The sequence below is a fragment of the Lineus longissimus genome, chromosome 18 (genome assembly GCF_910592395.1).
Source record: "Lineus longissimus chromosome 18, tnLinLong1.2, whole genome shotgun sequence".
NCBI lineage: Eukaryota > Metazoa > Nemertea > Pilidiophora > Heteronemertea > Lineidae > Lineus > Lineus longissimus.
In genome coordinates, this window is record NC_088325.1 from 9,761,603 (window position 1) to 9,787,773 (window position 26,171).

Here is a 26,171-nt window from a genome sequence, read left to right on the forward strand (position 1 = left end):
TCTAAACGGCCCTAATGTCACAGTCCTGTTGGGTCCCATGGGTGTCCTTGATAGAGAAGTTCTACTGTTCACTCACAAAATGTGATCGAGTTTATGCAATGATACAAAGGCTTGCTGTGGGAGGATGGATCGTTCAAGTGAAAACTGGCTAAATACCCTGCCATTGAGGTCACCCAAGCGATCAACTATATTAACAAATATAAACATGTAAGTGAACCAGGTATTTTTTGACAACAGTGATGTGATTACACTTGATTGATGTGAAGAGTGATGATCGATTAACCCTTACAGGGCCAACTGTGCCGATCGTCAAATCTTGGCCAAGATGCCAACCTCGACGATCATCGCATATGTACTGAAAATGAAATTCGACATTGCAATTCTGAGGACAGACAGACAGTAATGTTAGAAGAGCTAGGCTGGCCTACCTTGCAAGAAAGGAGAAGACAAGCAAGATTGACGCTCACGTATCAAGCAGTGGATGGCCTCGTTGCCATCAACACCAGCTACCTCCATCCTCTTCAAAATGCAAACAGGGCTCGAGTGAAATGGCCTGATATTGTCAGGATGGCTTCCCCAGGAGCGCCCCCTGGTACCACAAGACAACATCACCAGCTCCAGCACACCATCCCACACTGCAATACCGAACACTACAAACAGAGCTAACTACCGAAAACTACGAGGGAGTGGAACAGCCTGGCCCGACAAATCGCAGCAGCACCATCCTTAGAAACGTTTAAGGCTGCGCTCGGGAGGATGGCCGCCTTGAGACCAACAAACATTTTTTTTTAAATCCTGCACGGACTACATTTAGGGTAGAATGGGGTAATTGTAGCCCTTGGATTGTTTGATCCATGGGGATATCAATCAATATCATAGGCAGGGGCTACAATTTAACCAGGGTTACAATTACCCCACTCTACCTTACCTTTGGATTTTTTTTATCGACCAAGTTTTTAGCGTGCACAGCAATCGGAGTCTTCGTCACTCCTCCTAGGCACTGATGTTGTTTACGCAACACTCAGGGTAACACGGATCGGATTGGATTGAACATACAAACTTTCAGCGAAATTGCAAGGATGACGGCTGCAGTATGGTATGTAGTGTATACCTTAAAACTGCATTTCTATTTTCCTGAACCACCATTACAAATGGCGTAACCCTTTAACATGTTTAAGGATTTTTTGGGCACAGCGAAATCTACCTTGAGAGGGGTACTTTGCTCTGGTGATGGCAAGAATGCCAAAAGCCGAGGGGGCTAGTAGGGCGACAATAACACAACACTCGACGTAAGAATGCTGTAGAGTTGGTGAGAATGGCAAAAGTCTGAGGGGGCTAGTAGGGCGACAATAACACAACACTCGACGTAAGAATGCTGTAGAGTTGGTGAGAATGGCAAAAGTCTGAGGGGGCTAGTAGGGCGACAATAACACAACACTCTTAAGTAAGAATGCTGTAGAGTTGGTGAGAATGCCAAAAGTCTGAGGGGGCTAGTAGAGGATGACAATAACACAACACTCTACGTAAGAATGCTGTAGAGTTGGTGAGAATGGCAAAAGTCTGAGGGGGCTAGTAGAGGATGACAATAACACAACACTCTACGTGAGAATGCTGTAGAGTTGGTGAGAATGGCAAAGTCTGAGGGGGCTAGTAGAGGATGACAATAACACAACACTCTACGTAAGAATACTGTAGAGTTGGTGAGAATGGCAAAGTCTGAGGGGGCTAGTAGAGGATGACAATAACACAACACTCTAAGTATGAATGCTGTAGAGTTGGTGAGAATGTCAAAAGTCTGAGGGGGCTAGTAGAGGATGACAATAACACAACACTCTACGTATGAATGCTGTAGAGTTGGTGAGAATGCCAAAAGTCTGAGGGGGCTAGTAGAGGATGACAATAACACAACACTCTACGTATGAATGCTGTAGAGTTGGTGAGAATGCCAAAAGTCTGAGGGGGCTAGTAGAGGGTGACAATAACACAACACTCTACGTATGAATGCTGTAGAGTTGGTGAGAATGGCAAAGTCTGAGGGGGCTAGTAGAGGATGACAATAACACAACACTCTACGTATGAATGCTGTAGAGTTGGTGAGAATGGCAAAGTCTGAGGGGGCTAGTAGAGGATGACAATAACACAACACTCTACGTATGAATGCTGTAGAGTTGGTGAGAATGGCAAAAGTCTGAGGGGGCTAGTAGAGGATGACAATAACACAACACTCTACGTATGAATGCTGTAGAGTTGGTGAGAATGGCAAAGTCTGAGGGGGCTAGTAGAGGATGACAATAACACAACACTCTACGTGAGAATGCTGTAGAGTTGGTGAGAATGGCAAAAGTCTGAGGAGGCTAGTAGAGGGTGACAATAGCCTTAAGGAGGAATGCTGGATAGTTGCTGAAATGGGCTACGATGAGAGAATAATTTGTGTAGGTGGTAGTTCGGATATTGCCAGTATTTTACATACTGATAAATAAATACTGAGCGCAGAAATTGATTTGGCAGTTGGGACTGGGTCGCCCCCATTTTGGTCCATGCACGCTGTAATTCTTGCCAGAATGTTTTGCGTGCATACATTATGCATCAAGGGTTATTAACTGGCCTACCTAATTGGGAATTGATTGATATTATTGGGTGCATTTCTATTGATTCAACAAAAGTGTTGCATAATTGATCGTAATGTCAGATTGTGTCGAGATGGAGCGGTATAGGAAAGACACTATTCCTTAGTGAAAATTTTCTGTCTGCTCACATGGGTTGGGGTTGAGAGTTCCTTTCATATGGAATGGACACTTTCAAATTAAATTACAAAATTTCAAATTCTAACAAACGGCATAGGCCTTTAACCCTTTCGCTTCGCCGCTCAAAATTATTTCAATGTTGATTCTTTGCTGCCCCAAAATATTGTAAAAGCCAATTTTAACATAGGTAACTTTGAGGCCAATATACAGCCTGAAGGAGAAGAGATAGAGCTTTGGACTATTGGAAAAGGTTGTTGGGGACAGCATGGACTTTCAAATTATGCATTTGTTAATTACCTGAAATTATGTTAATTAACTAATTGACGGTAATTAATATTAATTAACGAGGAAAAAAACAAGATTTTTCATCTTGACCCAGGCTATCACTATCACCCCCCCCTGGGACCCTGAATCACGCACACTTTCATCCCCATGCACGCTGTGTACATCGGCATTATGTTCAGAATCATAATCACTAATCAGACTCGTCTTTAATGCCTCGAATTCACTATTTCATCAATTATTGATTCTGCAGTTCGTCGAACACGTGACTGAGCCATTTAAATTTGTTTACAAAACTTTGGACTCAAAATATCGCCTAAACTTTGAATAAAAACACCGAAGTTTTCACTCAGAAATCGGAAGTTCTAGAGGTAAGCAACATGGCAGGACACCTAGCGACAAGTTTCTGTACTAATTTTCTATTGAAAACATCGTCTGATTCAGGTCTCTCCCAAGTCGCAGTTCTCCGTACATCCGCACAGATCGGAAATTTTTTTTTGGTCGCAAAAAGCGTACATCCGCAGCGAAAGGGTTAAAGACTTAAAGCGTTTTTATGTCCCTTCAAAAAAAACAGGATTGAAACGCTGTTTGATCAACAACCTTGATATGATAGATTTTGAATTCGTGCACTAATAATCATGAAGAATGGCTCTGATATAGATCTATATGAGAGACATTCTTCATGATTATGAGTGCACGAAACCAAATGGCTTTCTGAAACCTTTTTGATTTTTTCTCTCCATCCTATTGACCTACTGTTTGTGACCTGCACACCCGATAGAAATGTTGGTTATGTTCAAGATCCCCCAAGAACTCTCTCATACTGGACATCTGTTTTGACTTGAAGGTAGGGCAAAATGGTCACAACCACCAGACCCATGACAACGTCGTCTGAATGGACACAAAAAATCCATTCGCAATAACAACATGCATCTACTACTTGATGAACATTTATTATCGATGGACATCGTCTTATGAGGGTAATACAGTAGAACCTCTCTATTAAGGACACCATCGGGACTGACGAGTACTGTCCTTAATAGAAAGGTGTCCTGATTAGAGAGGTCAAATTGAATGGAAAGTACCAATTTGGGACCAATACTAGTGTCCTTAATAGAGAGGTTGTCCTTAATAGAGAGGTGTCCACTAAGGGAGGTTCCACTGTATCTTCAAACTCTACTTGTGGTATAAGGTCCCACAGCAATTTGAAACCAGTCTGACAACCAGTCTGCAAGTAACTGCCTCAGTTTTAATAAATATTTATTTGCTGTCGGATACGAAAACTACAAAGACCAAAATGAGTACATATCATTTATACCGGCGTCGTAACCCTATTGGATTTTTCCCAGAGGTATGGAGTCCACTATAGGCTACTGTCCACCATCTTTTACTTGCCCTGACATAGACACTCGGGTACAAGGGACCACGGCTTTTAGTCTCATCCGACAGACCCTCGAGTATTTCGTACGTTGTAGCCTACGTGATGTGAAGAGCCAGGAATTCTAGTTCCTTGAAAAGCCATGCTGGTTCAACTAGAAATACAATCCTGGGTTCTCCCCGGTTCTCCCCGGGATCGAACCCGGGCCATATTGCGTGGTAGCCAGCAGTCCCCTACATGTATGACAAGAAACGAACACACAAATATTACTTACAGATTCACTACCGAGGGGTTGTCCCATAAAATTCCTCTCTGGAGTTATTTTTAGACAGCATGATTGTGATTTTAGCATGTTTAGATTGAAAACTAAATGAACAGGTTGCAAATTGGGCTTAGGGTTAGCATTCTGACTTAACGTGAAGTCCTTAGGGGGCCTGCCAGTGTTCAATTCCCACAAGCACATGCGTATAAGAATTAAGCTAAGAATTGATAATAATGAACATGTGTATGCAAATATTAGAACTAGTAGCGTGAAAAGATAACAAAATTATGTGATATTATGAACCATTGAACAGTTTATTTACCAAGGTAAAATCTGTGCAGATTTAAGTGAGAGACAAATATGGCGAACAAGAGAAGTAAAAACAGTAGGAGTTTATACTGATTTAAAAACCTTTAAAAAACCCTAACCTGTCAGGGGTTATATGACGTAGGGAGTCATGTGTGTACCAAATTTCAAGTTCATAGCTTTAGCGGAGAAAAAACATGCCATAGTTACACTCAAACGACCAATTTACGCCATTTGACCTATGTGACCTTGAAAATAAGGTCAAATCAAAAACCCATATGATATTTGATGAATCCTTGCTAGAAGAACCCATAGCTGCCAACCCCTGATTTAGCCCTTCAGGACTTTTTTCTGTAGATTTCAACTTTTTCAGGACTTTTGGGGGGTCCTTCAGGACTCTCAAGTTGTGAGTCAGATAACTGTAAAATCACTCTTGAGAAACACTGAAGTTTGTATTGCACACAGTACATCGTGCATACTGTGTACCTTTCATGGAGGCCATGAACTCCGGCCATTTCTCGTGATATTCCGCTATAAAGCTCTGAACACGACGCGGCTGTTTCCCACCACATCCTGCACCAGCTGTAGCGGCCTGTTTTGACATCTCAATGACAATCCCTCAATTAAAAACTCACATTTATCGGCGAAAATCTACTAGAAAATCGCGAAGAGTAGTTAGACATCCGCCATTGTTGAAGGCACGGCACAACACAGAGAAAATGAAACTTGAGACGCAATAGAAAAGTGCAGTGCTCATAAATGAATATGCGAGATAGTTGCGCGAGACTGACATTGGCAAACAGAAATCAACGAAACGATCGAAAATCGAAATGACGAAATGCAAAAAGTTCGAAACCAGACTTTTAAAGGGGTTATCCGTATTTTCCGGACTCGGGTTTTTTTAAACGCATTTCCGGACTAAATACGGAAAATACGGAGGGGTTGGCAGCTATGAGAACCTACCATTATCGAATACGAGTCACTTATAAGAGAGATATCGCACTTTTTAGGTTTCCACATTTGGCCCCCTGGTGGCCAAGTCAAGAATCAGATCGCACCGAAATTCAGTGTCAGATGTCACCTGACCTTGGGGGTCCTTTGTACAAAGTATCAATTTCATAGCTCTAGCGGTTAAGAAACGTACCACTGTTTTTGAAACAGGATACAGACGACGACGGACACAGCAGTATTGCATAGACTCCCCTACGGCGAGCCAAAAATGCCAGTACGGAAATCGACATGCAAGCTGCTCAGCATGACGTCGTGGCTCACGAAAAATTAAGAAGAAGATGAAGAAGGGAAGACCACTTACCGACAAAAAATCCCGTCAAAAATCTGAGGGCAGCGTACACCTGCCAAGGATTGGCAAATCCAATGGAGATCTGGCATAACATCTGCATGGCACAAACAGTGATGATGATCTTTTTCCGGCCAAACATGTCGGCGATCTGTCCGCAGGAGAACGCTCCGACAAGGACGCCCGCCATGAGGAGAGATGAAGTCAACGGCGCCACATATGATTTATCACATACTAAATCCCACTGAAATAAGAAAGGATAGAGTCATTTTGAAGAATACTCCCTCAAGACATCATTTGTTTTTTGAAAAGCCTCAAAATCATCTGACCAGTTATCTGGTTCTGCATTGCGCACGAACTACGTTTGGGAACTACGTTTGCAAACTACTTTTGCGAACTACGTTTGCAAATTTCGAAGTCAGGCAGGCGTTGGCAGTGAGAGCTTCAATCAACCCCCCCTCTTCAGGGGGTAAAAATTAGAGCACTTGCAGGTGTATTGTCATTTTTCAACTGCAACATCATCAAATTATGAGTGAGACAGTTCTTGTTTCAAAATTGGCATTTAAAATGTACCACGGTTCTCGTGGGTGCCAATGTCGTGGGTGCCAATGTGAGTCGTTCTGTTGAAAAATACCTAGGTGAGCAAATATTTACTCACCTAACTTTTATTTTCATAGCCTAGGCGCGCAATTATCGCAACACTGTAGGCCTAGTACTAAGAATCAGGGCCTTGCCAATGGAACTTTTCAAATCCCCAATTCATGAAAGTCGCTGTTTGCGACTTGTGCCCGGCAGCCATGATTGATAATAATGAGAATCACGGATTCCCATGCTAGGAGCGATTCCATTGGTTGGCCTTCGGAGTGACCCCCGACATTGACCAATGGCGTGCACTGTTACAGTCTGTGATGTAGTTACAATTATATGACTATCGGCGGCGCTGCAGTCGGGATATCCAGGTGCGCGAATTTTAAAACTTTTTGAAGAGCAAGGCGCGCAGTTCCATGCGCGGCCAAAATGACAATTTGGCCATGCGCGCCTTTCAACAGAAGGTCTGTTTAAAGGATGAAAATGCTCACCTCAGTCACTATAGTCTTCAGCCTTCCATCATAATGAAACGCTTCACACTTGGCCCCCTCATACTTGCATAGCCCTTTAAAAGGGTCCGTTGCATTGCTTAAACTCGAATTGGTTGCGTTCAGCAGCGATGACACATTTCCGAAACCTTCATACGCAAGACATGTCCAGTCCGGTACGACGTTCCCAAAAACGTAAAACAACATACACTGGCTGTTCGAGACGTCCATAAACGTCAAAATGAGGTAGATCCGTATTTGGTACAATCCAAAATGGCCGACAGTGTCGAGAAGGTCCTCGAACATTGGCGGTTTAGCACTTTCCATGTTTATTTTTCTCCTTTCTCCCTCCTCAGCCAACTCAAAGATGAACTTTTCTGAAATACCAGTACCTGAAAAACATTATCAAAACAATCATAAAATGTGTACCAGTGGATGATCCCGAGGTAAAGATAACCAGGTTCATCCCCCCCCCCCCCCGCTATGATAGGACAACTATTTGAAACAAAACATTATCAAAACGCATATTAGTGGCTGATCCTGGGGTAAAGGTAACCAGGATCGCCCAACCCCCTTATTTGATAGGACAACAGATTCTCCATGGTACAGCAAAACCTCTATTTCAAGGACACCCTTGGACTGCCAGTGGCTGTCCTTTATAGAGATTTGTCCGGATGACAGAGGTCAAATTGAGTGAAAACGGCCAATTTGGGACCAAACTCAGTGTCCTTAATAGCGATTGGTGTCCTGCTTATTGAGGTGTCCATGCAGAGAGGTATTTCCTAAAAGCACACTTTCTGACCAAACAGAGAGCTGGGGTTTTTTTCCGATTTTGCAGATCCGCCGATCTCGAAATTAATGAAAATGAAATAATTGTTTTAAATTTTTCATCTGCCCGCCGATGTACAAAGCCAACTTCGTCCTGACATTTGTGACCCACCACAACAAAGTGAGTCACGTTTCACACAGAAGATGAGCCTAACATGACACGAGGACATAACAGAAGAAATAGATGTTCTCAGATTTCACAAAAGGCAGACAACAGTTGCTTTTACACGAGGAGGGATCTAACCCTCCTCACCTCGAGCCACTTGAAGCCAGATCACCTGTAACTGGCTTTGTGCTGTCTACACGGAGACGGATTGAATCGACCTACCTCGGCAGTTTAGGCCATTTAAATCACTTCCCCCTCGTTAGGTGGTGCAGGTGACTCATCTTTTCATTCATCTAATACCTAATTATAGTACAATGAGTATTGTGTGCAAAGTGTCTCGAGGCCAGATCCGTTCTACACGGAGAATTAAGCGTCTTGAACTGGCTTTATCTGGCCTCAAGTGACTCGAGACTGCAGTGCTAACGCGCCTCGGGTCAGGTCACTTAGAGACGGTTCTGATTTCGTTCTACACGGTAAAAATTATCCTGACCCGCCTCGAGCTGGCTCGAAGCCGGTTCCAACTGTCCTCGTGTAAAAAGGCCTAACAGTGAAATGAACAACCAGTCCATCTCTACCTGTCAAGCTCAGAGCTACATGCGACTCATTTTGTCCTGGTGGATCAGATTTGTTGGCTTTTCTCTTCAGTTCATAAATGTATTTCTGATTAAAATGATACTGCTTATTATAGTTCTACCATGCAATGCCATTGAAATTAACAATTATCTCCAATCTGAAATGACACAGTTTGTTTGCATTCAATGATAAATCTAATGAACATATGGCACTTACTGCGTAAATTGATGACATTTTTTTTGGGGCCGTGATTGGGAATGTAAACACATTGAATCACTTAAACCGAAAGTACGACCTGTGATGAAGACAGATGAAAAATGACCAATCTATTGAAGTTGTTAAAACAAGTGTGATATATCCATTAAAGGCCCGGTCCTTTCACAAGACTTTTGCAGTACAGTAGAACCTCCCTTAGTGGACACCTCTCCATTAGGGACACCCTCTCTATTAAGGACAACCTCTTTATTAAGGACACTAGTTTTGGACCCAAATTGGTTGTTTCTATTCAATTTGTCCGCTCTAATCAGGACACCTCTCTATTAAGGACAGCACTAGTCAGTCCCAAGGGTGTCCTCAATAGAGAGGTTCTAATGTATAATGGCTTGCCCATTTTTGAAATTAATCACCAATCTGTTGAAGTTGTTAAAACAAGTGTGATTAATTATAGGCCTAGTCGTGTAGTTCTTTTACACGACTTTGGCACAATAATGCTTTGCCTATTATTGAAATTAGAAGATCGCCAAGATAAGAACTATGAGAACTGCAAAAAGACTGTTTCAATACACATTAACCCTCCAGCCCTCAAATGCCCGTGGACGCCCACAGCTTTTTCCTTCAAACGCCTGTGGATGCCAGCGATTTAGGGGCGACATCTGCCGTGAAAGTGCTGAACTTCTGCTCAGTCATGGAGTCATCCGTTACGGACGGGTAATACTACAGATTTTATGTTGAAATTGCTCTTTTTAGGAATTTTTCTGGAGGAACAGATGGAAAAACGCTGGAGTGCTAAAGGGTTAATGCACCACCCTATGTCTCAATACGAACTGGTTCAAGCACGTTTAAATTCGCTTCAAGAACTACATTTGCTGAACAAGTGGTTTGAAAAAACTATCGATCGACCTGACTGATTGTGGCACCCAAGTATGTATCAACATTTTATGTCCATTTATTTTGGTTTATCGAAAGTATGGCCAAAGCCTAAAGCCTGCAGCACACTAGCCGCCAACTTTGGCGACAAGGAGCGTTCAGCTGACGCCTCGCGATGCCGAAGTTGGTGGCCAGTGGATCCCGGTCAGAGCACACCTGCCCAGAATCAGCGTCCAGTAGCGTCTTTTCCGCCACTTTAGGCTGCCATTTTGAAATGATGTGACATCAAGACGCATACTGATTGGCCATAGCCTCGCCGCTGACGCCAATTCAGGTGGCAATCCGTACCACACCTGGCTTCTTCTGGCGTTCAAACACGGCGACACGCGTCAAAAATCAAACATGTTAGATATTTGGCGTTTAGTTGCGGCAAGTGGCGGCAAGTTGCGTTCGCCGACGCCGTTCGTAGCAGACTAGGGATTTATCAGGCGTTCAGGACTCTTGTGGCAAAAAACGCCTGTGAACGCCGAAATTGGCGGCTAGTGTGCTACAGGCTTAAGAAAGCATGTGGATCACATGTATTGTATTGTGAAGAGTTATTCCTGGTTACTCTAAGGTTATTCCTATTCGGGAATTAGCACCAAGGGTCCAGGCCGCCAAGGGGCCAGTCAGTCTGTCAATTCCAAGCCATTCAACAAGTACAGTAGAACCTCTCTATTAAGGTCACCCTTGGGACTGATAAGTTCTGTCCTTAATAGAGAGGTTGTCCTAAACAGAGAGGTGTCCGCTAAGGGAGGTTCCACTGTATAACACCTGAACACTGCTTACCTGTAGGCCTAGTTTCATCTTAGTTGGACAAGAACTGATGTATTTCATGCATGAGAAAACACATTTAGAGGAGAATAACTTAGAATGATCGACTCACAATCAAAATAGTGCTTAGACTATTAGTCTAAGAGCAGTTAACAAAACAACATATTAAAACAAAATTGGAATTCGCTCAGACCCATCCTCATTTTGGTCTCATTCCAATCCACCTATTTACACCACACACAACAATCTCGCCTAATGTGATCAAAAGGGGTTGCATGTCAAAGGCCTACAAATTTCCAATTCCGTAAAAACCTACTGAATGTAAACATGTTGTTGTAAGGTCAGTTACACAAATACTACACATATCAAGTCTCAGCAAAGTTGTCAAATTTCAAATTTGGCCGATTTATTGCTTTGATAAATCGACTGAGACGCGGGAAATGGATTTGCATCATATTGCTCGAACGACTTTTTAAAAAAAAGTTCGAACATCGTTTAAGATAACGCTAATAAATAACCTTGTAACACCTTGTAATGTAATCCGAGTATGACATATGTACATGTAATCGGCGTATTACATTCATGTAATCGGGGTATTACATGTTCATGTAATCGGAGTATCACATGTTCATGTAGTCAGAGTATCACACGTTCATGTAATCAGAGTATTACATGTTCATGTAATCAGAGTATCACACGTTCATGTCATCGGAGTATTACATGTTAATGTAATCAGAGTATTACATGTCATGAATCGGAGTATTACATGTTCATGTCATCAGAGTATCACACGTTCATGTCAACGGAGTATTACATGTTCATGTAGTCAGAGTATTACATGTTCATGTAATCGGAGTATTACATGTCATGTAATCGGAGTATCACTCGCTCATGTAATCAGAGTATCACATGTTCATGTAATCAGAGTATTACATGTTCATGTACCCTTTACCTTTATTATACTCCATCTTGGTGAAAAACTACAAACCAATAGTCCACAGACAGCTTCACCGTCAGAGGGAACACAGTCCACTGCATATATTCCTGACCGACATGAAAAAATTACTAGCACTCTGACGAATCCCAAATCTTCTGAATGGACAGTACAGTTGTAATATTCACCCTATTTGGCAAGGAACCATTGTGTCAAATGTCCCTAGATAAACTTATACTAGATTCACCGCTCTAATTCCGGTTCTGAATTCTAAGGTCAAGCCATACAAGATATTATAGAAATTTCTATTTTTATACAATTCAATACACAATTAAGATACAGTAGAACCTCCATTAGCGGATACCTCTCTACTAAGGACACCCTCTCTATTAAGGATACTAGTTTTGGTCCCAAATTTGGTGTTTCCATTCAATATGACCTCTCTAATCAGGACAACTCTCTATTAAGGACAGCACTTGTCAGTCCCGAGGGTGTCCTTAAAGGTGACCTGAAATGCTTTTATTAAAATTCTAACTTGGGGTATAAAACTATAGGGCATAACATAAGAAACACAAGTGTGAAAACCGCATAAAAATCAAACTACTCATCTTAAAGTTATAGCAGTTTGTAATTCAAACATTCCAGGTGGTGCAGGAAGAACAAATTAATGATGTACATTGTGCTGTACTGAAATAAAGTTTTGATAGTTTCATGCTTATATTTTAATTACCTTGTCACAGGTATGAGCTTTTAGGGAACAGGTAAATGTGCAATTTTAAAATATAGGCATGAAACTCTAAAAAACTTTATTTCAGTACAGCACAATCTACATCATCAGTTTGTCCTTCCTGCACCACCTGGAATGTTTGAATTTTCTACCTGCCATAACCTGAAGATGGGTAGTTTGCTTTTTATGCGGTTTTCACCACTGTGCTTGTTATCTTATGCCCTATCATTTTTTCCCTAAGGTAAAGAGTGTTGCAGGTGACCTTTAATAGAGAGTTGCTACTGTACTGTAATAGGCGAGTGACACCAAAGTTGTCCAATGGACACGGGACAATGGACTTTGTGTTATTTTGAAGTAATTAATGAAAGGGTCCTAGATCGGTGAAACTAGAGTAATAGATGAATGAACCTGATTGAATTAAGCAAAGAATGCTTCAAACAATACACTATAGAGTAAATTCGGAACAAGTTTACAATCCTCGATCATGACCCAAAAATAGTCATCAATTGACAAAATAAGTGCCATTGACATTGTTAAATGGATTTAAAGTTGAATACAACCCAACTACGTTCTATTATTTATTATCTATCATTTACGATCGATCGTGATCGTAAATTTGGAGGTTAAATTGACGTTTTGTTATGACAAAATGTGGCACTTTTAATGATATTTTTAGAGTTTGACCTCTGTAAACTTTTAAAAAGTTAAAAATTTCATGGTTCTGGCTATCGGGGGTTCATGACATATTGACAAAATAAGGTTTTCAATGATATGGCCGCCTGGAGCCTAGAAAGTAGGTCAAAATGGTGATGATTTTTTGTGTGTCAAGTCATGTTGTCATAAGACATCCACACACCAAGTTTCAACTTCCTAGACTCAACAGTGAGGGAACGTGCCACCGTTGTAGACGGACAGACTGACAGACGACGGACAAGAAGTGATGACATAAGCTCCCCAGGTGAGCTAAATATGGTTTTTGATATTCCGAATAACTACAAAGGATTTTTTAATAATTTTTTGGGCCAAAAAGCCTCTATGGTGTGCAAACTTTTTGGGTTTTTCAAACGCTCAACACCGTATTTCTAAGAGAGATTCAGCTGTGACCCAATTAAGTCTCACTGGTAAATTGAAGTGGCTTACCCGGGAATGGGTGGCTTCAGATGGTTTATCACAGATATTAAGCCTGGAAAAAAGAATATGATAAAAATTATAACAATACTGCAGGGGTTTCATAAAACTTTTTTCGTCATATCAGTATCTCTAGTTCGGTATCAATTCCTTTACCCATTTATGCACTTTCTACCAATACCTCTAAAATATCAATTTTAGTCAGAGAAAATCTCAAAAGCGATTTTATATCTAAAAGCAGAGCAGCTTTTACACTTAGTAACCTGCCCGGGAAACTTCCACCATAGGATGATTGACAATAAGTAAAGTTTTCGTTGACTTACTTGGGCATGGGGTGGTCTCAGAACGCTAGCTGGAGAGACACAGAGTCAGAGATGTACCTTCCTGAAGTAGTTGAATCTGTAACAACAACAAGAATTAGTTTAAAAATGGATATTATCTGAGGCTCACCAAATCCGAGGTCATACGCTATGCCCCCCCCCCATACTCCCTAATCAGGCCTTTCCGAAGACACTCCACTCCGATGCACTTTTCTCAAGTAGTGTAATCTGTAACAACAACAAGAATTAGTTTATCAGAGGTCACACCCTATGCCCCCCCCCATACTCCCTAATCAGGCTTTTCCAAAGACACACCGATGCACCTTTCTGAAGTAGTGTAATCTGTAGTAAGGATAAGGAAAGGTTTTAGAATGGAGATCATCGGAGTCTCACCCCATCAGAGAAAAAGCTCACGTGCACTCTCACCCCCAGTTTTAATCATAAAACTTAAAAATAATTTACATGCACACTGGTGATTGGGCCTACAATGTTCATTAATTTTGAATTTGTATTTGTATTTTAAAATGTCCAAACGCGAAAATGCATACCAAATATAAATTTCAACATTGCCGTTGTGTGGACTGACATACAAATACCATGAATATCACGTTTAACATAACTGCATTACGGCAGTGTGTATTAGCGGATTCCTATTTTAAAAATTTGCCAACATATTCTAGAATCACCGATCTAACATCAGTTCATTATCTCTCAGGGGCATGACAGCCCCAAGCACAATGCGTATTGAACAGGCCAAGGCCCCTTCATAACTGATTGGCTCAGGGCCTATGCCTGTTATTAGCCGCACGTACACAACCTGAAAATAGACCACCAATCTTGGTTCGCGAACCAATGCCGCACCATCGAAAATCCACCAAGCGCTTACACCAGCGCTGCAGCTATATAAAATCCGGCAACAGATGGCGTGCAAACAATAAGCAGAAAGCGCCATTTTGAAAGCGCCACCTGTCGCCGAACCATCTAACTAGCTAATTGCCGATCCATTAGCACGTACACCACGACAAAGCCGAGCTTTTAACAAGCCGGACGAATTTGGACCATCAAGCTTGATGGGACAAATTCGCCCGGCAATTTGTATTGGCAATGGATTGCCGAACCAATTTGTCGCAGCAATGTGGTGGTGTAAGTGCAATTGGTCCACCAATATTTCGTGGTGTACGCGCAGCTATTCTGAACCCCTGCTGTGAAATCGAAACTAACAACACTTAGGGTAGATAGATGTAGAGTACATTTACATAGTCAGTATACATCCTAAAATGAGATGCATAAATGTCTTTGATACTTAACACCATGCTTTATTATTTTTTGTTGGAGCACAAGAGGACAAACACCTTGACTTTTAAATTTATGGCTTTTAGGGGCAGAATTCAGCAGTTTGAAATGCAGAAGATGCTCTGCAGGGAGGGGGGAGGGTCAGCAATCAATAAAAACATATTCTGTGGACATGTGGCGCCCTCTCATATCGTTAAACTGTGTGAAAACCATGGCACCTGAATCCTGGTTATATGCGAAATTGGCTTCGGTGGGAGCCAGAATATGGGAATCAGTAACAAATACATGCCAGCAAGCAAAATGGATTGTAAAAAGCTAGCGTCACTGGTGGAGAGTATAGCAGGCAGATAAGGTCATTAATAACCCTATTATACGTTCAAGACAAAACAATTTCAAAGGGGCACGAAAGGCAAGAGCACAGGGTTAAACAAATTTCAATGCGGACATTTACGTTTAACGTAAAATCACAATTTCAAATCTTCGATTAAAAATCATTTTTGTTGATTCTTGTGTGTAACTGACACTAGAATAACTTCAGAAATGTTCGAACATGATATCATAATATTGTCCTTGTGAGTCTTGGGAGTAAATGATAAAATAGGTATATTTTTGGGGAATTATACACTGATGAGTTATGAAATATGTGTACGTCAGACTGAGGGTCAAAGGTTTATACCCATGTGACTTGATATAAGGATTATGACGTTGATGATAGGGAAAGTCTCTCGGTCACGAGATATGTAAGATTGATTAAGGCCTACACCTTGCGTAATTACTGGTGGGCCATGAAAATAAAAATGCTTTTCTACACAGTCATGGTCAACAGTGTTGTAGTGCAAAAACTTGGTTATGAAGTTTGTATATCTTTTAGTGTGTCCACACAACGGCATTCAAAATCACACAATTTGAAATTTTCAAATTCAAATACAAAATTTCAAATATTTAACATTGGCGTAGAAAATATTGGCAGTATAGCTAGGCAGGCAAGATAAAGTTACATGAAGTCGCCAATAGGGGTCTCTCACATCCCACAGCACGTCGAAATGATTCACGCTTGTACGAGGAATATATTTAGTGCTGAATCTGTCACGACCCAGGGCCCTTACTGTGTATATTAGTCACGTGAAGATGGCCAAATTAGCCCCTCTCCTCCTGAGTCCTGTATAGTCCTCCTTAAAAGGTTATTTTGGGGCTGCTATATTGTATAAATATTGAGGGGACTGATGTGAGAGACAGAGTGAGTGAACATGTTGGAATCAGACTGCCCGAGGAAGGAATAAAAAGCAAATATAAAGAATAGAAACCATTCTGAACTATCAGAGTTACTCGGTCTGCTAACTCTTGGTGTAACAGAGTCCGGGTTGGCAGAGTGGATCCAAGCCCAGACCAGAGCCCCAACAAAACAAATGCACACACTCAGAACACAACAGAGGACCTGACCAGAGCCCAAACAAAACACATGCACACACTCAGAACACAACAGAGGACCTAAACCAACTTCAGACAATGCCAAAAGCCACTGTGAGCCTTTATCATTCCAGGTGAAACTCATGATTGGTCAAAGCCCAAACAAACTGGTGAGACAAAATCGTCCGTTGTTTGTCTCACCAAACACCACAAGGGGCAGAGCTAAATCGAGGCCAAAACGGAGATCGCAGCTGAGGTTTTGGGCGAAATGATACACTGTTTAGATGCTATTTAGCCAGTTTCGTTTCGCCTGTTTCACTTACACCTAAATACAGGTGACGTCCTCACCAGCCATGTTGGAGGGACAGACAAAAGAAAGGAAAGTGAAACTGACCGTGACAACGTTTGATTGAGTTCAGTCAGGCACGACAATCATTGTTCGGTTGACCATGAAAACACTCTTTTTACATGTAGGCCTTTTGTACGAGCATAATTCAACTGGCCAAATAGCGTCTTAGTCTACACATACAAGGTTTTATAAATGTGGGAATTAATTCTGCTCATTCAGCCGGTACTGACAGCACTTCGGTTAACCCTTTTCCACTCCAGCAGTTTAGTATATTTTCCATCTGTTCCTCCAGAAAAATGCCTTTTAAAAATTCATATACATGCCTTAAATTCATATAAATTCATATACATTCATAAAAGTAAGCAATTCTTTAACATGAAATCTGTAGTATTACTCGTCAGGAACGGATAACTCCATGACTGAGCAGAAGTTCTGCTCCGAAAATCAGCTCAAGTAGAACGATGTTTTGATTCATCACTTTCACAGCAGATGTAACTCTGATTGTGGGCATCCACGGGCGTTTGAAATGAGGGAAAAAGCTGCGGGCGTCCACAGGCATTTGGAGTGCTGAAGGGTTTAATAAACATGATTTTTGATTATATAAACTGCAAGTAGGCCTTTAGTGTGAACATGATCGTAGTGTATTTCATTTATTCTCTTGTTGGTGCGGAATACTACAGTCCAAGTCACAAATGACATCTGTCCTGCTTCGCGTCTGTGACGTGCAACTTTGTGCACCAATGACACAGCAGTGACACGCTCATCTTGCTGTGTGTCGCGTAATTTATGCGCGACTTACGCACGACCTACGTGCTGGGTAGCGCATTAAATGACATGCACTATTGACACGCCAATGACACGAGTTACAGGATGTCAATTGTGATTATGACTGTATATCTTAAGGGTGTGAACGGCTGTATTCTCCCTTGGAGTGTGTCCACTCTGACGTCAACAATCAATAGAAGATAGAAATTTAAAAGTGTCATGAAAGGGTTAATCAGACGTGAAACAATACGACACTCAGTCTGAGGCAGCGGGGCAGCGGTAGCGCAGTGGAAGAGAGTCGGCCTCATGATCAGGAGGTCGTGGGTTCGACTCCCGGTCGGATCACTGCTTGGTTCCCCTACTGGTCGAGTTCAAGTGAGCACCTTCTGGCTGCTCCTTGAAACCCCTGATTGATTTCTGTGGAGACCGGGGTAATAATATGATATCCCAAAGCGCTTTGAGCGAGAACTATAGTGTCACGGAATTGCGCTATATAAAAGACTCATTATTATCATTATTATTATTATTAAGAACTTCAGTCCCGGATAGGATGACGGTACGGTTTGCGCATAACTGACCAATCAGCTAACACCATTAACAGAGCCAGCAAATAGCTGATTGGTCAGTTATGTGCTAACTGTACCATCATTCATATGCGAGACTAAAGGTAATACCATCATCCTATTACGTGGACAGTTGATAGCGGGCAACGTTTCCCAGATTGGGCCTCCCATCTCTTTTTCAATGGACCAGTGCTCATTGGTGTCCTGGAATATTTGTACATAAACACCATGCCAAGAAAGCAGATAAGCTATAGAATGATCACGAACATACTGATTGTTCAGAGTAATTCCTAAAATTCTCAGCACCATCCATAGCTAAATAAACAAAATATGGTTTTATGTTTCGCAAATCAATATGCGAAGCATGTTCCCATCATGCAATAATCTGTCAAGTCACGTCCAATGACGTGACCCAAATGTTCAATGCAGCCCTGAAAGTTTCGGGTATTGGAAAACTATGGATTATAAAAAACTGGAGTGGGAATGTCTAGACGGACAGTCATCACTCTACACCGCCTGGAATGAATGAACTGGCGCCCTGTCCCAGCTCATTTCCCAATACCCCATCGGTTCTCAAAGTCAGCAAGTCTCCATAACTATTGATGCCTGAATTTTCATCATTGAGTTATATGATGCTCATCAGCCGAAAGGTCCCTTTTTCACAAACTACTTTAGTTTCAGCTGTCTTATGCGCGTAGTCCACTTGGCCAACCTTACTCTCCTGTCACCTTCAGCGCGTGTGGGCTGAGGGGCAATGCCCGCTTTGCGATGCTATTTTCGTGGGTTCCTTTAATAGGGTGTTACCCCAATGTTCGCGGGTCCCAATCAGAATGGCAGGGTGCTGCACGGGTGAACTAGCCACACGTTGGATGTGCTTCATTTGAAGACATACTAGTAACCGAGTGACCGAGTGACTAGCTAGGCCCTACATATACATGAGGAACACCGGCCTTATAATTGCGGGAACAAGAACAAGTCAAGTGCCTTGTCAAAGGACCTACACCTCACACTCTGTGACCCTTCTGCATGCCAAGTACCTTACCCAAGGACCCACACCACTACCTTTGTGACCCTTCTACCAAGTGAAGTGTCTTGTCCAATGACCCACGCCTCACATTTAGTGACCCTTCTGTGCACATGCCAAGTGTCTTGCCTAAGGACCCACACCTCCGGTCATGCTAATTCCCGACCTACCCCGACTTTTTCCGACATTTCCCGACTTGCGGAAAATGCTGCCAAAATATAGTGTATTAATCATCAGAATATTTATATTTGTACTGTTTACATACAGAAACAGCACGTCTGTTAATTTCAGGACTTTTGAACGATGCTAAGTTGAGCAAATCAACTCCAATAATTAATTTATGCTGGGTTCAGACAAGGCCGTATGCATGTACAGTTTACAAGAAGCGACAACCACAACTAACCAAGATTACCGACCTGCAGAAAAATTGCGGTCGGTTGGGTAGATGTAACTTGCTTTGCTCAACTTAGCATCGTTCAAAAGTCTTGAAATTAACAGACGTGCTGTATATGTATGTAAACAGTACAAATATAAATATTGGGAAATGTCGGGAAAAGTCGGGGTAGGTCGGGAATTAGCATGACCCCACACCTCTACCTTCGTCACGCGTCTGCCAATGGACTAAATGAAGGATTGGTTAACCTTGAATAAACTTTTTAGGACTTAATTTCATATTTTTGGAATCAGACAATTCCATATGAATTCCATTGAATTCAGACAAGGCCATATGCATGTACAGTTTACAAGAAGCGACAACCACAACTAACCAAGATTACCGACCTGCAAAAAAATTGCGGTCGGTTGGGTAGATGTAACTTGCTTTGCTCAACTTAGCATCGTTCAAAAGTCTTGAAATTAACAGACGTGCTGTATATGTATGTAAACAGTACAAATATAAATATTCTGATGATTAATACACTATATTTTGGCAGCATTTTCCGCAAGTCGGGAAATGTCGGGAAAAGTCGGGGTAGGTCGGGAATTAGCATGACCGTTGTTGGATCACCATCTGTCCATTACAGGTGAAAAGAATTCGCTACAACATTTATGGTCACTGAAGACTTTATCAGGGGCTCTTTCGTTGGCATCTTATCATCTTAGAAATTCTGTGATTTGACCTGCTATCAACGGGCCATGTCTATAATTGATGCTTAGCAACAGTCAGTAGCAACGACGTGCACTTGGTATTACATCATGATATGCACAAGAAACACACGATGTATGTAGCCAAGTTAGTAAGCAGTTGCAATAGGCCCCTAATACCTTCCGAGAATTTGAATTTATGCGGACATAACACGAATGGACTGTAGCAGGCTACTCACCTTTTGATGTTTTGATAGTGCCTGTATTGATGATCCATGCGGCCCAAGTCGAACCGCAACCTGGAGTGCGACAGTCCACCAAAAATGTCGGTTATTCAATCGCGGAATTGTGTGGAATTTTATGTAACTGCAAACACAACTAGTGCAGTGTCATGCTTACTGTATAAAATGGGTTTTCCAGCGACCTGCTGCCATCTGGTGTTAGGAAGTGGAACTATAAATGTTGTCTCCCATTTATATTTCAACCCCGTATGCAAGTAACTTCGCGGATTTGGCCCTGAAACTTTACCCGGTACCAACATCTGAAGCACCTCGATGAATGCTGTTACTCAGAGTCATAAGTATATACAGTCCATGATTATCTTTGAATTGCCCGACTTACGCCTATAGAATACATGTACATGAATAATGTAAAAACCGGCCAGGAGCCGTTTCGACTGTCGAGAGTTGATGATGCCGGGTTGTCAGTATAAGACCGTACAACATGACTTATACTGCTCAGGCGGCTGTATTGGATCCCAATGGGGGGGGGGGGGGGGGGGGTAGACCATTTCAGGTGTCTGCAGTGTTGTATTGGGTAAAAAAAAACTGATCTCAGGATGATCATGAAACGTGGAGGAGGATGTTTGGGTTCTTGTCCTAACTCAAGCCGACAGAAGACTTGAGTCAGACATATTTAAAATGAATTGTTTTTGTAATAATTGTTTAATTGGATCAAGTAAAATAGTCATTGGCATAATCAAGAAAGTGCTTATCGAAACCAAATGATCATAACCCTTGCTACCCCAGTAAACAATCCTTTTAACATAGTTTCCCCAAACAAACAATTACTACAGCGTTTTATAACCAGAAACGACCAGCTTAGGCCTACCGGTGTGCAAGGGATAGTAGTCCTAGGGCTGATAGTCCGTGTAACAATAGCCCGCATTGCTAAATGTTTTGGTTAGAGTTAGCGGTACAATAGATCATGCTGCTTAATTGGTCAAATACAATGCTACCGGATTATGACTCCAGGGGGACTATATCCGCTGTCACACCGGTCTTTAAAAATGACTGAAATACCCTGACTGAAAAGATTTACACAAGATACAGCCAGACCATGGAGTACCAAGGTAGGAAGTTTTATAGAACTTCCTTGGGTGTACCAAATAACCACGCCTTTTCCTTTCAACATTATTTCTTTCCATTTGGGCGGCAATTATTGCTGTACAATTCTCGTTACTCCAATTCCGTTCAACATTAGGCCTACTCGTGATTGATGTGAAATGACAATTCTGCGTCAACAGTAATCATATTGTACCACCGCAATTATATAATTGACAATTCATTGATAAAGCGTATCCTCAGATGATGGCAATGTACCGAAGCATACTAAGCCCTCTCCCCGAATAATCGGAATAGTCGTAAAATAGAATTCCTTTTACCATTCAACGGGAAAGATGATAATAAAAAAAAAAATTAACGTATTGTGAGATGAGAGAGACCCCTATTGGCGGCTTTGTGTAACTTTATCTTGCTTGCCTAGCTGCTGCCTATATTCTCCCTTTAAAAGAAATAGTGTTTTACACGATTTGGGCATCGTGACCCCTGAGGTGTTTGCATCTTATCAAAATGTTAAACTTCATGAGGCTTAGAAAGGAATATGAGTAGTTATGAACCCTTTGGTACACCATAGTATGCCTACACTCCGGACGCAGTGGACTGGCTTCGTCCTGTCGCTATTGCTAAGCTGTTGCTTGCATCCTCGTTTGCTCTTTTCGACAGGTCCTTCTGTCCATTTGAGGTAGGAGATCCTAGCTGTCGACGAAGACTTGGAGTTTCTTCATTGCCGTTCTGGCTGTTCGCATTGCCTCTGAGCCATACGGCATGACGGATTCCACATTCGATTTGAAAATCCTCAGCTTTGTCTTTGCCGCAAGGTTTTGTTGTTTGTGTTTCTGCAGTAAGGGTCTCAGGTAGAGACAAACGTCACAATCTGAGAGTCTCAAGTAGAGACAGATGTCACAACCCTGGTCTCAGGTATAGAGACAAACGTCACAACCCGAGTCTCAGGTAGACAGATGTCACACCCAGAGTCTCAAGTAGAGACATATGTCACAACCAGAGTCTCAAGTAGAGACAAATGTCCCAACCAGAGTCTCAGGTAGATAGATGTCACAACCAGAGTCGCAAGTAGAGAAAAATGTCACAACCAGAGTCTCAGGTAGAGAAAAATGTCACAACCAGAGTCTCAAGTAGAGAAAAATGTCCCAACCCTGGTCTGAGGTATAGGGACAAACGTCACCACCCGAGTCTCAGGTAGACAAATGTCCCAACCAGAGTCTCAAGTAGAGACAAATGTCACAACCTGAGTCTCAAGTAGAGAAAAATGTCACAAACAGAGTCAGCTCAATTAAAGAAAAATATCATAACCAGAATCGTAAAGGACAATTGGCATTATTAAGGGGCAATATTACCCAGCTGTCGGCTGCCCAGTCACCTATTATTCTACGTGAGTAGTTTCCATCAACAAATTGAACAGAAAAAGGAATTATCGCGCTTTTCCGATGTTGACTCCGGTTTGACCCGAGTTAGCTCTCCTTGCATAAACTCTTTCCACCTGGAACAATGCTCTAGTAAGGCGTTTCCTGGAGTTAGTATCTACCCTGTGACGACTTGGTGCTGATATAGATTTTTCCGACGCACGCTGCTGGCGCTTGATTCCCCCGCAACTGCGACGATCAATGGAAATGACGCTTCGTCTTCAAGGGGGACTATATACGCAGGAGGGGAGGGCTAATTTGGCCATTTTCAAGTGACTACTATACACAGTAAGGGTCCTTGGTCATGACAGACTCGGCAATAAATATATCCCTAGCTCGTACAAGCGCGAATCATTTCGACCTACTGAGAAAAAGAACAAACATACTGCAATAATATTGAAAAGGCCAGGGGCCATTGTGCTCACTGTGTAGATAGCTATTCATGCTTGTTAAGATACGTGCTATAGTATATAGTCAAATAAAATTTTCATGCCATTTAATCTCTGCGACCTTGAAAAGTCAGAGGTTATCTGACGGAGGGAGTCATGTGTACCAAGTTTCAAGTTCATAACTTCAGTAGTTAAGAAACGTGCCACAATTACACACAAACGGCCAATTTACGCCATTTGACCTCTGCAACCTTAAAAAAAGTACGTCAAATCAAAAACCCTTATGATATGTGATGTATCCTTGCAAGGAGTATCTACCATAATATGTTTAGCGAAAACGAGTTGCTTATAAGCGAAATATCGCACTTTTTAACTTTTGGCCCTCTGGTGGCCTTGTCAAAAATCAGATCAGATCAAAAGTCAGTGTCAGAGGTCACCTGACCTGGGGTTGTCTGTGTACAAAGTTTCAAGTTCATAGCCCAAGCGGTTAAGAAACGTTCTATTGCTTTTGAAACAGGATACAGACGACGGATGACGACGACGATGACGGACGCCGGACACTGCGGTGTTGTATGTAGACCAATACTTCGTCCCCAAAAGGGACGAAATGCGAGGTGCCTATTGCGAAAATGATTGGATGACGAAAACATTGGCCTGATTGTTTGGCTAGCCTTGAGACATCAAACTATTTTCCTGTTTTTCATCATGGCTTTAAGCTTAAATGCGTTTGGGCTGGAATTCCTGGCTTTTTTCGAGATAGCGCATACTGTAGGCTCGATGTACAGCGTAGCGGATCGAGGCTATGGGCTGTATTGTATAGAGGTTCTTCACTGACGTCACATGATGACGTTGCCAATTGTTTTGCACTGCCATATATTTGCCGTCACACGTGGTCACGACGGCAGGTGGCCGTCAAAACGTCACGTCGTGACGACACGTGGAGAACCTCTATTATACGGTGAGCCAAAAAGCCGACCAATACTTGAAACAAAGAAAATTGTCACAACCAGACTCTCAAGTAAAGAAAAATATAAATACGGTGGTGTAGTGTACAATAATGTGGTACACAATATCTACTTATAAAGTACATTTACATGTATTTGCATTGACATTCGTCTTTCCAAAGACTCATGTTTAGACTTCCGGCTCCACTTGCTCGATAGCTATCTTTTTTATCATTCTAACACATGAAAAATATTGTAATTAATCATCTCGTTCCCCTGAGTTCACCGTAGTAAGTTTATTAGCATGAATCCAAGCGTTCCTTTCTCAATGAAAGCACCAAATTCAATAGGCCATTAAAAGTAGGCTCCGATCTTGGGAGTGGGACGGGCCAGGCCGGTTTTACAATCCGCAGACGAAGTGCCTGGAGAGAGTCTGACGTCATTCAGGCTGGTGTGACGTCACGCAACAGCATTGGTCATAAATCTCTGGTTACGGATGGGGTTTAGAGCCCGTGGTGTGGGGAGTATCTTCTGGTCGTGAGGATGACATAGTCTGGGACAATGCATGCAGAATAATTCGCTTCAAAATGCGGCTGGATATGTTTTGAGCTTGAACAGTTTATCTGACGCGCTTGATTGGTTTTTTTCTTCCCCAAATGCCGATTGTGCTTCAGTGTCATTTTCATTCGATAAAGAGCGTTACTCTCTCAGTAGCATCAGCGATGGGAGGAACGCCTTGTCTTGCACTGCGACGTCAACTGGTTTATACCACAGGTTGTTGTAGGGTGGAGAGAGAAACATACTCCGCCTGGGTAGAAGCGTTCCTTTCTTTCTCCGCAGGGCATAATCCGTCTTGTTTCTCTTCATCCTACAACATATTTATACAGGGTAATCTTACCAGCAACTGGTTTTAATAGTGCCTAGATTTCACCTTTAGCTAGCAACCGTATCTAATATGTGTGGATCTTTGTGGCAACTTTACTTTCAGAGTAAATTGGTCCCGGGATATTGGTCTCCGGATTACGGATGTATTGAGTGGATGACATCCGTGCCGGATCAAATCGATTGGTTTGTTTATACCAGAGTCTTTCAAATAGATAAAACGGAGCATTTGTAATCGCTATGTTCAGCTGATCGAAGAATCTCTCAAGTTTCAGTTGTGCGGAATTGTCTTGGGTCGACGTGTGACCCGACAGAGCTCTGTCCAAGCGCGCGCCTTTCGGAACTGGCGGTGGGTTTGATATTGAAACCATACGTTCCCTAGTTGCCTGACTCTTTTTTGAAAAAGAGTAAATTGCGTCGGAATCTAACTTTGAACTTTCACCTGGTTTACAGAGAGTAACAAACACGATACATCTTAGTGGTATCCTCCTCTTCAGATTGCTTCGACCAGTGTGTAAGCCCCCCCCCCCCCCCCCCCGTATTGAGATACCTATTGGTAACGATCAATTTCTGGTTCTGTCGAGCATTCATTATGATGGGTATTCATTTTCTTGAGATTTTCTCACCATCGTCATCGGGCGGAAGTATCGCACTATCCCAATCAATCAAGAGGGCGATTCCTGAAAGAAATTATATAAGTTAGTAGTGTGCCGTCCCAATGACGTCATTGGCGGGCTATGCAACCCCGATGACGTCATTAACTGACTGGTCGATAGGGTTTCCTCGGATCACCAGATGCATTCGATTTGGGAAGGCTGAAATATCCGCGCCTGCAGGAACCGGGATCGATT

The 26,171-nt window shown here is 42.2% G+C and overlaps 1 protein-coding gene across 3 annotated transcripts in view; it reads right to left on the reverse strand.

Moving 5' to 3' along the window:
• LOC135502474 (organic cation transporter protein-like) overlaps positions 1-20,730 on the reverse strand; it is a 45,902-nt gene extending 25,172 nt beyond the window's left edge. Inside the window, exons 1-5 of one of the 3 annotated variants that reach the window (XM_064795323.1) lie at positions 20,584-20,730; positions 13,864-13,939; positions 13,553-13,595; positions 7,349-7,737; positions 6,285-6,513 (exon numbers count right to left, since the gene is read on the reverse strand). In XM_064795323.1, the coding sequence (XP_064651393.1) occupies positions 6,285-6,513; positions 7,349-7,672 (553 nt within the window). In that variant the 5' untranslated portion in view covers positions 7,673-7,737; positions 13,553-13,595; positions 13,864-13,939; positions 20,584-20,730. Of the gene's footprint in view, positions 1-6,284; positions 6,514-7,348; positions 7,738-11,703; positions 11,885-13,552; positions 13,596-13,863; positions 13,940-20,583 lie in introns of those variants that run through there. The other 2 variants (XM_064795322.1, XM_064795325.1) reach the window with 2 other exon arrangements.
• Between the last annotated feature and the right edge of the window lie 5,441 nt (positions 20,731-26,171).